At 40.2% G+C, this 12,868-nt stretch overlaps 1 protein-coding gene across 1 annotated transcript in view; it reads right to left on the bottom strand.

Annotated features, from left to right (window-relative positions):
• Positions 1 to 12,450, bottom strand: part of LOC117263020 (venom phosphodiesterase CdcPDE) — a 90,114-nt gene extending 77,664 nt beyond the window's left edge. The window contains exons 1-2 of the mRNA XM_078176048.1: positions 12,295 to 12,450; positions 8,054 to 8,141 (exon numbers count right to left, since the gene is read on the bottom strand). Coding sequence (XP_078032174.1) covers positions 8,054 to 8,141; positions 12,295 to 12,336 — 130 coding nt within the window. The 5' untranslated portion in view covers positions 12,337 to 12,450. The remainder of the gene's footprint in view (positions 1 to 8,053; positions 8,142 to 12,294) is intronic.
• Between the last annotated feature and the right edge of the window lie 418 nt (positions 12,451 to 12,868).

Below are 12,868 nucleotides of genomic sequence, written 5' to 3'. Positions count from 1 at the left end.
CAGAAATCCAGACTCATCAGACCAGGCAACGTTTTTTCCAATCTTCTGTTTCCAAATTTGCTGCAGCCCATCTGCTTCAAGGTTCAACGTGTTGCTGGTTCAGAGATGGTCCACTGCATACCTTGGTTGTAACGAGTGATTATTTGAGTTACTTTCTATCATCTTGAACCAGTCTGGCCATTCTCCTCTGACCTCTGGCATCAACAAGGCATTTTCACCCAGAGAACTGCCGCTCACTGGATATTTTCTCTTTTTCAGACCATCTTCTGTAAACACTAGAGATGGTTGTGAGTGAAAATATCAGTAGATCAGCAGTTGCACAGGTGCACCTAAAAAAGTGGCCAGTGAGTGTATATACACACAACCTTAGATCCCCATCACACACCTATCTGAAATGCACAGAATTTATAACAGGAATGACAAAAGCTTAATTTAAGTACATTAGGTAAATTCTAGTTACATAAATTATCTTAGTTAATCCATCTCAGGTTAATTCTATTTAATTACGTTAACATTTTTTTAAATTTTATTTTATTTTTATTGTTTATCTATTTCTAAATATTTATTTTAGAATGAGTGGGGTGCACTTGACTCAATTGGATGAAAATTGTATATGAAATATACATAACAGTGTATGGTGCACAGGACGCCAGAGTCTTGTTCTGCGCTGCTGCCTCACCTGTAGACTTTTACTGTGTTCATCCACATGAAGTCAAATGAAAACTGTCCTCCAGTGTGCATGCAGTAAGTCAGAGAACAGTGGAAAAATCTCAGTTAGCTTTGACTCAGCACATTGATATGTATGTTGTAAGTAGAAAAGGGGAGGTTTTTTTTTTTTTATATACTTTATTAATCCCCGAGGGGAAATTCAAGTTTTCACTCTGTTGTCAATTACACACAGGTCCGAACAAAAGGTAAAAACAACAAAATAATCTCGCCAGCTGCTTCGTCACTAAGAATGGTATTACAATGCAAGGCCAAAAATTGAGGCCTTATATGGAACGGCATGTATTTTTCCTCGTATGAGTCAGCATTTCATCCAGGTCATCGGCAAGGACAACTACTGATGAAAAAAAAGGAGTGAAGACACCACAGAATTGAGGGTGAGGTAAATGCCTCCAGGAAGTGTGCCAAATGTAAAACACATGCTTTGTCTGACGTGTGTGCTTAGTAAGCAGGCGATGAACGCAGGCCACTCACCACTCTGCTATTAGGAAATGCCCTATGGCATGATAAGAAAAGAGGATACGGGAATGTCATGTTTGCAATAGATTTAATCATCTCTAAAGAATGTTGTTAATCAGGAAATTTTCAAAACCTACTGAAGGGCTTCTTTCAGCTTACGGCTCAGCTAAAAATAAATAATGACATCAAGTTTTGTCATAAGATAAAGAAATTTATATTTATATAAATATACATATATATGTACACACACAAATATACATATATAAATATATATATATATATATATATATATATAACTATATGTATATAACTATGTATATATACACATACACACACAGATAGATAGATAGATAGATAGATAGACCCTCAGTCTGGAGAGGAAGTGTAGGCGCTGCAGGACCCTAGTGCAGACCTAGTTTATGGTCGATGTGTATCCCCAGGTATTTATATGATTCAACCTGGAGCATGTTTTGGTCAGGGATAACCACTGGTGAATGGTCTCCGCTAGATTTGAGACGGGTATGGCTGCAGACTGGAGCCTCGTCTCATGACCTCTCGTCTCATGACCTCTCGTGTCATGACTTGGGCGTGTGCAACAGCAAGTCTACAGGGTCAAAATTCGAGAGGAGAAGAAGAAGAAGAAGAAGATGGCAGCGGCGTTACAGGTAAATTCCCAAAGAGACTAGTTTTTTTACTATCCATTTAAAAAAATAAAACGGTTAAACTCTTAACTTTACAATTTTAACCATCCGGATAATTTGTAACGTTGCATTTTAAACGTAAGATGATACTACGTGTCCCTTGGGTTAACACATACATCTTTATTTGAAGAAACGTTAGCGTTTACCGTTTTTTTTTTTTAGCTAATACCTAACGTTATGTACTCTGTACAAAACTGCGCTCAGTGCAACTGCACATTTAAGAGCTGCATGCCAGGTATTCACACTGTACTTTTAACAGAATTCAAATGTTCAAATGTTACTAGGTAAAATGACTTTGTGTCTGCAACAAAAAAACAAATCTTAACACCATGCACATGAATATGCTTTTGTTTTGTTATTGCTATACCCACAGATTATGTTGGACGTGGGAAGATGGGAGAGCTCCGGGGGATTCATTCTGAGGATCCCCACCCTGGATTTTGCAGCCAGTTCTGCCAGCTGCAGTCTGGATGTTTTGACTAAAGAAATAAAAAAAGCTGCATTCTTTAAAAGACTCGTTTTATTTATATATTTTATATATGTATTATATATTCCTTTCACACATCACAGGGAAATTGTTACGACAAGTGCTTATCCTGTAGTGTGAATGTGCGTGCATGTACAGTACAGGCCAAAAGTTTGGACACACCTTCTCATTCAATGCGTTTTCTTTATTTTCATGACTATTTACATTGTAGATTCTCACTGAAGGCATCAAAACTATGAATGAACACATGTGGAGTTATGTACTTAACAAAAAAAGGTGAAATAACTGAAAACATGTTTTATATTCTAGTTTCTTCAAAATAGCCACCCTTTGCTCTGATTACTGCTTTGCACACTCTTGGCATTCTCTCCATGAGCTTCAAGAGGTAGTCACCTGAAATGGTTTCCACTTCACAGGTGTGCCTTATCAGGGTTAATTAGTGGAATTTCTTGCTTTATCAATGGGGTTGGGACCATCAGTTGTGTTGTGCAGAAGTCAGGTTAATACACAGCCGACAGCCCTATTGGACAACTGTTAAAATTCATATTATGGCAAGAACCAATCAGCTAACTAAAGAAAAACCAGTGGCCATCATTACTTTAAGAAATGAAGGTCAGTCAGTCCGGAAAATTGCAAAAACTTTAAATGTGTCCCCAAGTGGAGTCGCAAAAACCATCAAGCGCTACAACCAAACTGGCACACATGAGGACCGACCCAGGAAAGGAAGACCAAGAGTCACCTCTGCTTCTGAGGATAAGTTCATCCGAGTCACCAGCCTCAGAAATCGCAAGTTAACAGCAGCTCAGATCAGAGACCAGATGAATGCCACACAGAGTTCTAGCAGCAGACCCATCTCTAGAACAACTGTTAAGAGGAGACTGCGCCAATCAGGCCTTCATGGTCAAATAGCTGCTAGGAAACCACTGCTAAGGAGAGGCAACAAGCAGAAGAGATTTGTTTGGGCCAAGAAACACAAGGAATGGACATTAGACCAGTGGAAATCTGTGCTTTGGTCTGATGAGTCCAAATTTGAGATCTTTGGTTCCAACCGCCGTGTCTTTGTGAGACACAGAAAAGGTGAACGGATGGATTCCACATGCCTGGTTCCCACTGTGAAGCATGGAGGAGGAGGTGTGATGGTGTGGGGGTGTTTTGCTGGTGACACTGTTGGGGATTTATTCAAAATTGAAGGCACACTGAACCAGCATGGCTACCACAGCATCCTGCAGCGACATGCCATTCCATCTGGTTTGCGTTTAGTTGGACGATCATTTATTTTTCAACAGGACAATGACCCCAAACACACCTCCAGGCTGTGTAAGGGCTATTTGACCAAGAAGGAGAGTGATGGAGTGCTGCGGCAGATGACCTGGCCTCCACAGTCACCGGACCTGAACCCAATCGAGATGGCTTGGGGTGAGCTGGACCGCAGAGTGAAGGCAAAGGGGCCAACAAGTGCTAAACACCTCTGGGAACTCCTTCAAGACTGTTGGAAAACCATTTCAGGTGACTACCTCTTGAAGCTCATGGAGAGAATGCCAAGAGTGTGCAAAGCAGTAATCAGAGCAAAGGGTGGCTATTTTGAAGAAACTAGAATATAAAACATGTTTTCAGTTATTTCACCTTTTTTTGTTAAGTACATAACTCCACATGTGTTCATTCATAGTTTTGATGCCTTCAGTGAGAATCTACAATGTAAATAGTCATGAAAATAAAGGAAATGCATTGAATGAGAAGGTGTGTCCAAACTTTTGGCCTGTACTGTATGTGTGCATATGTGTGTGTCAACTAACACATGAACAGGACAAGCAGCAGTGCCAGTCAGATATCTACAGAGCCTGCAAGCTGAGACACACAATAACACTGAGGCAAGGCAAGGCAAGTTTATTTGTATAGCACATTTCAGACAAAATGCAACTCAAAGTGCTTTACATAAAAAATAAAATGATTTTATGAAAGGACAACATGTGAAAGCAACACAAAGCAACAGTACATCGAAGAGGATTCAATACTATGTATAAAACAACTTTTCAACCAGGATTCCTAAAATACAATAGGAGAAGTTATGAGACGAGAGGCTCCAGGCTGCAGTCATATGTATAACACAGGAGAGGTCATGAGACGAGAGGCTCCAGGCTGCAGTCATATGTATAACACAGGAGAGGTCGTGAGACGAGAGGTTCCAGGCTGCAGTCATATGTTTAACACAGGAGAAGTCGTGAGACGAGAGGTTCCAGGCTGCAGTCATATGCTTAACACAGGAGAGGTCGTGAGACGAGAGGTTCCAGGCTGCAGTCATATGTTTAACACAGGAGAGGTCGTGAGACGAGAGGTTCCAGGCTGCAGTCATATGCTTAACACAGGAGAGGTCGTGAGACGAGAGGCTCCAGGCTGCAGTCATATGCTTAAAACAACTTTTCTACCAGGAAAATCTACCAGGATTCCTAAAATACATTACAAAATACAATATTATGTTTAAGACAACTATAGTGTCAGACGCGAGCTTTACAAAATACAATATTATGTTTAAAACAACTATAGTGTCAGGCGCGAGCTTTTATTCTGAAATTTAGAAGCTCGGGGGGCGTGGCTTCTTTATCACCAGACGAGAGGTCATGATATGAGAGCCATGAGACGGGACGCTCCAGGCTGCAGCCATACAGTCTTGCTAGATTTGGGGTTGAATATCTTCTCCTCTGTTTTATTGATGTTGATGATGAGAAAATGTTTACCACACCACTAGACAAAATTCTGGATCTCATGTCTGTACCTACACAGCTGTGTCACATGTATCAGACATGAGATCCAGGATGGCTGTATCATCAGTATATGTTATAATGCCATTGTCAGCAATGTTGGCCCAGCTGCAGGAAATGTTCACATTATTTGACTAAAAAAAATATATGCATTTTAACAGCAGTTTGGACCACTCTAGCTAGTAGCTACTTTATAGTCTGTACATAATCCTATACAGTGACGTGATAGTTTTTCTATGCCAGGCTACTTTGTACTAGTAGGTTTAGTACAACAATAATGGTCTTTTGACAGAGAGAGGAGGGAGAGAGATTTTCTAAGGACTCTAGAAACCCATTTTCACTGAGACATATGAGGTGAGAGGTTAAGAGACCCCTTTAACCAGTTTTACCAAAATTCATACCAAAATGACACAAACACAAGTACGAGATCGAGCTGGTCTAAACTGTGTAAAAATCCAGCCATGACTACTCCAAACAGAGTAACTCCTTGCGTTTGTAGGGTCACTCCAGCGGTAACTTCCTGCAACAACTCAAATCTCGCGAGGTGTGAGATTTCAGAGCCAGACTTTCACACTCTGAGTGTTTTGACTTGCCACAACGAACATGTCCAAATTTTTACCCGATTTTGACCAACTGGATCTGGATGAGCCATTTGAATTTGAAGACTGCCCGTATTTATTTGAACACGGAGTACACGGACGTACACGGACGAGGAGAGAGAGGGAGCAGCAACAGGCAGAGGAACATGTCTGAATCCAGCTAAAGGTAAACACAGACGTTCATTTCTCCTTTCTGTTATGTTGGTGGATAATTATACTAACAATCTGAGCCTGTCTGTGTGAAAACAATACACTTTTAGCGGGCGTATTTTGACGTTGTTTGACACTGTCTGAGTGCCCTATTATTTAATATAGCACACGCTCACGGGCTGCAGGCAGGTCAGCCCTAGCTTCGTAAAGGGGAAATGTCAAATATTGAACATCCTATCACTCATAGGGCCCAGGTTGAAAAAAACATTAGTTCCCCTTTAGTGAGCTCACATCATGCATGATTAGCCAGTAGCTTTCAACCCATTGTGTCACAGCTAAAGCTTACTTAGCAAGAATTTAACTTTTTCTTAAACTGTAACTTACAGTGGGCTGCTTGGTCATCACTAAAATAATAATAAAAAAAACTGTCATTCACTCACCTCGTCTGTCAGCTAGCAGTAGCAGTATCTTCCTGTCAACTGAATTCAAGTTTTCCGTGTTCCGCCGATACATCAGATAACTTCCTTTGTGTCATTTCAAAATCAAAGCTGTCCAGTGTGTTAATATGTTTACCATGCTGTTTGGGGCTTCTTCTATTTTTTGCTCTTTGAAATTTTTACTGAGGTCCGGACCTTGGTGACCTCATAGCTGGCTATGGCCATGCTGCTGGGTATGGTCAGTGAGGAATAGGTGGTACCACTTAGTAATAACTGTCATCATCAATAAAGGTAAAATATAGCTCTTTAGTAATATTTAGTGTCAGCTTTAGGAAACAACAACATCGTCCCATTTTTTAAAATATTTTTTAGTAAAACTATATTGAGATTAACCTTTCAAATTTCAAAGCTACCAGCTGGTTAAATAACTGACGGTGTATTTATGAGATATTATATGTCAGAGGCTGCAAATTATAAAATCGTTCTATACTGCATATCCACCAAATTGAATGCTTTCACATTCAAAGTTTCATCTGTGGGTCTGATGCCTTTATAAAGTGAAAGCAGAGAACATTGCTGTTTATTGTATGAAGCTAACACAGCAGATTCTGTGACCCAGCAGCCAGTGGTGCGGTGGTTTGCACCGTTGCCTCACAGCAGCCCTTTTCACAGATGGCACTATAGAGCCGCTACAAAGTTCCTTCTTTAGGCATCCTTTGCATTTTTGCACAAAACCAAACAACAGCAGAATCATTCCTCTCCACTGTGTGATTTTAGACAGCGTGTGACAGGCGTGACACGTAACACAACAGCATCAGCCTCTAGTGTACAACATGTGCATTGGCAGTATAAACAATAACAATGACATAACATCACGCCACAATGATCCCATCCTGGCAGCTGTCCAGTTTATACAGACATCCTTTGGGCGCTGTTTTTGCCTTTGATGCAGGGTTACCACATTTGATTTGTGAAAAACCAGGACATTTGACGTGCAATGCAAGGCGTGATGCAGGGTGTTAAACCATACTTGCAAATATACTTTGTTAACAGCTGTATTGCAAAATTACCTCAGGGAGATGTGCATATAATTTAGAGTGAGACTCAAGGCCATTTTAAGCACTCGTTTATTCACAAAGGTAAACTTTCGTATTTCTGCTACTAATAAAAAAGAAGTATAGGCATATGGCTAATCGTCACTGTGTTCTACTGAATTTTTACCTGTTCACAGACACGGGAGTGGACGTCTAAACATAAAGAAGAGAAAACAGAATAGCATACAAAGAATCCTGTTTTTTTTGGAAGTCTGATATTCTAAATAAGAAGTTTATTTAGTTTATTTATTTTTACAAAAAAACAGACAAATTGTGTCCCAGGAAATATTGAGGGCAGTCGCACCCAAAAAGAGAACAATCCTGGGAAAACCAGAATGTGTGGTAAACCTACTCCAGTGCCTTCCGTAATTGTACCTTTCATACAGCATGACAAAGCTGAATAAAAGCATGAAATTTTCACCTTGAAGAGGTAGTGTTCTGAGTTCAGGCCAACTGTTCCTTCTGTGTGGAGTTTGTGTGTTCTCTCTGTTTCAACATGGGTGCTCTAGCTTCCTACCACAGTCTAAAGACATGATAATCAAACCCAGGTTTCAGATCAGAGGAAGGTTTTCTGATGTGAGAGTGCAGAGACATTTATATACGTGTGTGTGTGTGTGTGTGTGTGTGTGGGCGTGTGACAGCACCTTTGTTTTGACATCTCTGCAAATCCAATCCAAGACCAAGTCCAAGACCGAGGATGAGGGTCACAATGGATACAGCCAAGACACCGATCTGTAACACACAAACACACACAACACAAACACATAGATTACAAGTTCAAAGCTGCCTTTGGCATGATTTTCACAATACTGCGCACTTCTCAAGGTTACTGTTTCTGTTGTGCTCTTATAATCAACAGATGCAAATAATTTTAAAGCTGTTGCAGTGGAACTATGTTTAATTTCAGTCTGTAGCTGATTCGAGCAGTAAAATGGTCTAAATTCTGTCTACAAAATAATTACTGTGATGTTATGCTGCATTCCAGTGATTGAGATCATTTATACTGTAATGATCTAGCACATTTCCTCAAACTCTGGAAATCTGATGTGAAGCTATACAATAGCTTGAATTATTAACATTTATGAAAACACAGTTTGAAGCAATTATAATTTGAGTTTCCAGGACTTGATGATGTTTTTCCCTCAGAGGTTTGACTGGAGAAAAAATAAATAACTTTTTATTCATTATTTCCAACAGCAGAAGCAGATTGGTTTCACATCTGTGTTTGTTTTCAGATGTTTTTCATGAAAACAGTTCAAAAGGCAAAGCATTCATCTGTCTTAAATCTGGTGGGCAGATTGCTCCTTGCACACTTATCTGTTAATAACAATGGGCCTCATTCACTAATATTCTTACTTTGTGCACAAAATAAGTGCATACGCAAAATCACCGTGGGATTCATGACACCTGCGCATCGGCCAATTTTGTTCTCACCATCTTGCGTATGTGTGTGAATCAGAATCATTCTAAATTGACAGGCGCGTGCACGCAATTTGTGATGAGCATACTACCACGCCCCCATTTCTCCATATAAGGAAACCACTTGCCTAGAGTTGATTTATGAATGAAGGAAGCGGTTACGCGAGGAGAGAAGTAGTACATTTCATAGTTTGTTAGAAGCGATGGTGCCGGGTCTTACAGGAATGCCATGGGTCATTGTAAGATTGTGGAGGACACAGCATGCCAGGATGATCTTGCACACCTTCTCAGGGGTATAAAGTAGTTTGCCACCGGCTGTATCCGATCCAAACACATCCAACGGCCCTTAAGCACGCCAAAAGTGCGCTCTACGGCGCGTGTGTGGGTATGTATGTTATTATAGCGCACCTCTTGAGGGGTTTCAGGGTTTGCGTATGGTGTCATCAACCATGTTTTAAGGCCATATGCCCGGTCACCCAAACAATATAACTTTTAACATTAACGGAATAGAGACTTACTAAAAATACTAACTTAAAACAATTGAAATAAAAGACTAGAACAAAAGATGCTCACCAACAAGCCATCCACTTCTCACAGCCCCTGCCTCCAAACGCATTCCCACTGTACTGTTTTGCAAAATAAATGAGTCATGGGTGCCTCCTGGCCAGCGGGCCACAGCCTTAAGGATATGGCAGTCGGCATTACAGATCATCTGCACGCTGATGGAGTGATAGTTTTTGCTGTTCATGTTGTTGTTAATATTTTAATTGTCACAATGATGCTGAACGTGTGTCAATTTCATGGTTATTTAATACATTTGGCCAATACATTAGTAAATTAATGATTTTAAAAAATGTTAATTAAATCTCTTTTTAATGAATGTGGTTTTATAGACTCTGCATGTACCTAAAGGTATGTGTTTGCATTTTCTAAGTCAGTTTGGCCATCCTCATTTGTGCATACGCATGGTCTGAGGCAGTTCTAAATTTGTTCGCAGAGTAAGAACAAATTCGGGTAAGAAAATATTGATGAATCCCGGATGTGTCAAATGATCGTACGCAGTTTAAGCACAGATTTGTGCGTACGCACTGTTTGTGAATGAGGCCCAATGTTCCTGGTCCGAAGACAAAAATGTATGTATTGTCCCAAAAGACTGCAAATGTGCATGATGGGAACAGTTCGGCAGTGCATTCTGGGAAATTAGGCTTAATAGACAATACAAATGTGTCAGCTGTCAGAGATTAACTACCCCATTCATACCAAGGTAGCAATCTCATCAGTCACTCTGGATGTATTAGGTGTATTACTTTTCTGGATCAGCCAAACACAGACATTTGTGTTTGGTTTTTTATTCTATCAACAGTTTCTCAGTTGATTATCCAGAAAATATACTGTAGAACAATATACACATAGCATAGTAGAGTATTTTATCCACATTGCCTACTCCTTCTTTAAAGAGCTCATAATGTCTCAAATGACATATTGAAGATAAACTCAACCAGATATTTTAGTCACTGTATGTGATACACCAGCTGACTGAGTCACCGTGCCTTTGGGATTAATAAAGTGAAATGATAAATGCAACCTGATTTTGCAGTAATATGAGAAATGACCATAATGTCTTCACATCATAGTCAATTTTAAAAGTCGCAGTTTTAAATAAGTGGTTCATGTTTTGCAGCAGTCACAGTTTAGGTTTAGAGGACGATAATAGTTGGTTAAATTTAGGAAAAGATTGTAGTTTCATTGAAAATAACCATGTACAGAACGTAAGTACATTGTGACACAACATAACTACTTCATGAAACACCATGTAACACAACATCGTTAGGTAAAGTACATAAATAAGTAGACTTTAAATAACTTTAGAACATGGCACTCTTAAATACTTGATTCTGATTGGTCACTCAACACAATTCTGCTGTGTTTATTTCTTGAGGTATCACCACTGCTCTGCTGCTCCGTTGCTAGGGACGCCATAGCAACGGACTGAGGAGCATCAAAATCAGTTAACGTTAGTCCACACAGCTCTCCCAAGCTGGCCTGGAGAGCAGGGAGATCATGTCGGTCACTGAGGGCAGCCTTCGCAGCTACTGGGCACCCAGCATCTCCGACCGGGAGAATTGGAGTAAAATCCTCTCCTCTGCTCCAGAAAACGGCCGCAGTTTGTCCGGTGAACGCCTCTCCTCTGTCAATACACTCTGCCAGCAATTTAATAATATTGATGCCAGTTGTAACATTTGAATGTTTTAGTAGTAAGCCATGTTCTAAGCAGGATAATGTATAGTGAGCCGGTGACAGTTGAAAAATAACTCCCGATAGGGTAATGGGGAATAATATTGATGCCAGTTGTAACATTACCCTGTCGGGAGTTATTTTTCAACAGAGAGGCCAAAATGCAGAGCAATAATGTATTAGCGCATGTACGCAGTTTTTTTCAAACACAGATAAACCAACTGAAAATAGGATACAGTCTCCTTTCCCATTGTCAGCAGACCAGACCTGTGTTTTCTGACAAGTCAAGAATGAAGTCATAATATTTTGAGGGAAAGAAGTCCTGCCCTATAGTCTGTTGTGCAATATGTTATTGCTCTGCGTTTTGGTATCCTCCTCAGACAGTCTGACAGATGCTGAGTCCCATTTGGGACTGCTTCTGCGTAAGATAAAGTTCAGGGAAGCGGCTTTGCACAGTTCTTCATCAGAGGTGGAAAACCTAAACTAGATCTTACAAAGAGTAGGAAGAGCCAACTGTGCAGACAGCATCATACAATGCAAAAAAAGCGAGGTACCAGGGCGCACCATTCCATAGTAGGCCTAGAAATTAAAAGCTGCACATGAGCCTCATCTTTAGCAGGAAAATCCTTGTTGAAAAAAAGCTTCAGATAATGATGGTAAAAGCAAGTATAATGATAAAATTGTGAACAGGCACACAAAAACACCCCCCTTTCAAAAATATTGCTCCAAGCACTGACGTTCCCCCAACATTCTCTGAGCGCCCCTTGGGGGACGGTACTACTACCATTGAGAAATGCTATTTTAAAGTAGTGTTACATCACTTACCTAATCAATCTATCTAGATATGCTAAAAGGTACCTGGTGTGTCGCTATGAGACGTAGAGGGAATCTTTGTCTCTTTCTGCCCTTTCAGTTGTCAGTCTGGTTGAACCAATGTTGTATGTTCAATGTACAAAACATACCTTTCATATAAAATAACATTTGTGAAGAGGAGTTTCTACAACCTTAAAACATCAAAGACCACTCGGTACATATTAGGTAGTCCTAGCAAGCTTTTGTGGCAGGATTGTGCAAACTTTTCAACAGCAGTCTAAGTAAAGGTTGAACAACTATATTGAACAAACCACATCTTGGATTCTCCTGAACTTGTATTCACTATATAAAAATGGCCTGTGTTTGTGCATGGTGGCTTCCCCCCTTGCCATCAATCAGAACCAAAGCCAATACTCACAATAATTTTCTTCTTTTTCGGTGACTCCCTCAACCAACTCATGGCCCCGATTACAAATCTCACAGTGCAGAAAGACAGACAGTTAGAGGTGAAACATCCGACTACTTGAGGGAAAGGGGAGATAAAGTTTAACAGCACTGACCTCTGGACCAGGTGTGAGCAATAGATAAGTAACTGATTGCCAGAACCCAGAGACCTCCTCCACCTCACGTTTCTTTGTTTTCAGCTTGTCAAACCACAGATGACGATGCTTTTGACACCTTTTACCTCCAGAAAGCCACCTGATACATGCGAGATGAAAAGGCAGCAAGAGAGGTTAATGATTTACTGAGATATGAAATACACTTACCTAAACAAACTATCACCCTAGAGATCCAAACTTCCAAGGTAAGACAGTCTGATTGCTGTGCAGATGAGTAACAGCTGATAACTTGAAAATATTTATTATTTATGACAGATATCAAAATTAACTGCAACTAATGGACTATTAATGATGCTGAGATAATATGAGATGTCGACTGCCAGTAACTGTGCAGTCGCTGTATCAAAGCGGAGTCATCAGAAACCTTGAGCC

This window comes from Epinephelus lanceolatus, chromosome 16, assembly GCF_041903045.1.
Source record: "Epinephelus lanceolatus isolate andai-2023 chromosome 16, ASM4190304v1, whole genome shotgun sequence".
Classification (NCBI taxonomy): Eukaryota; Metazoa; Chordata; class Actinopteri; order Perciformes; family Serranidae; genus Epinephelus; species Epinephelus lanceolatus.
The sequence above is the reverse complement of the archived record's forward strand: the minus strand, read 5'-3'. Positions and strand labels throughout refer to the sequence as shown.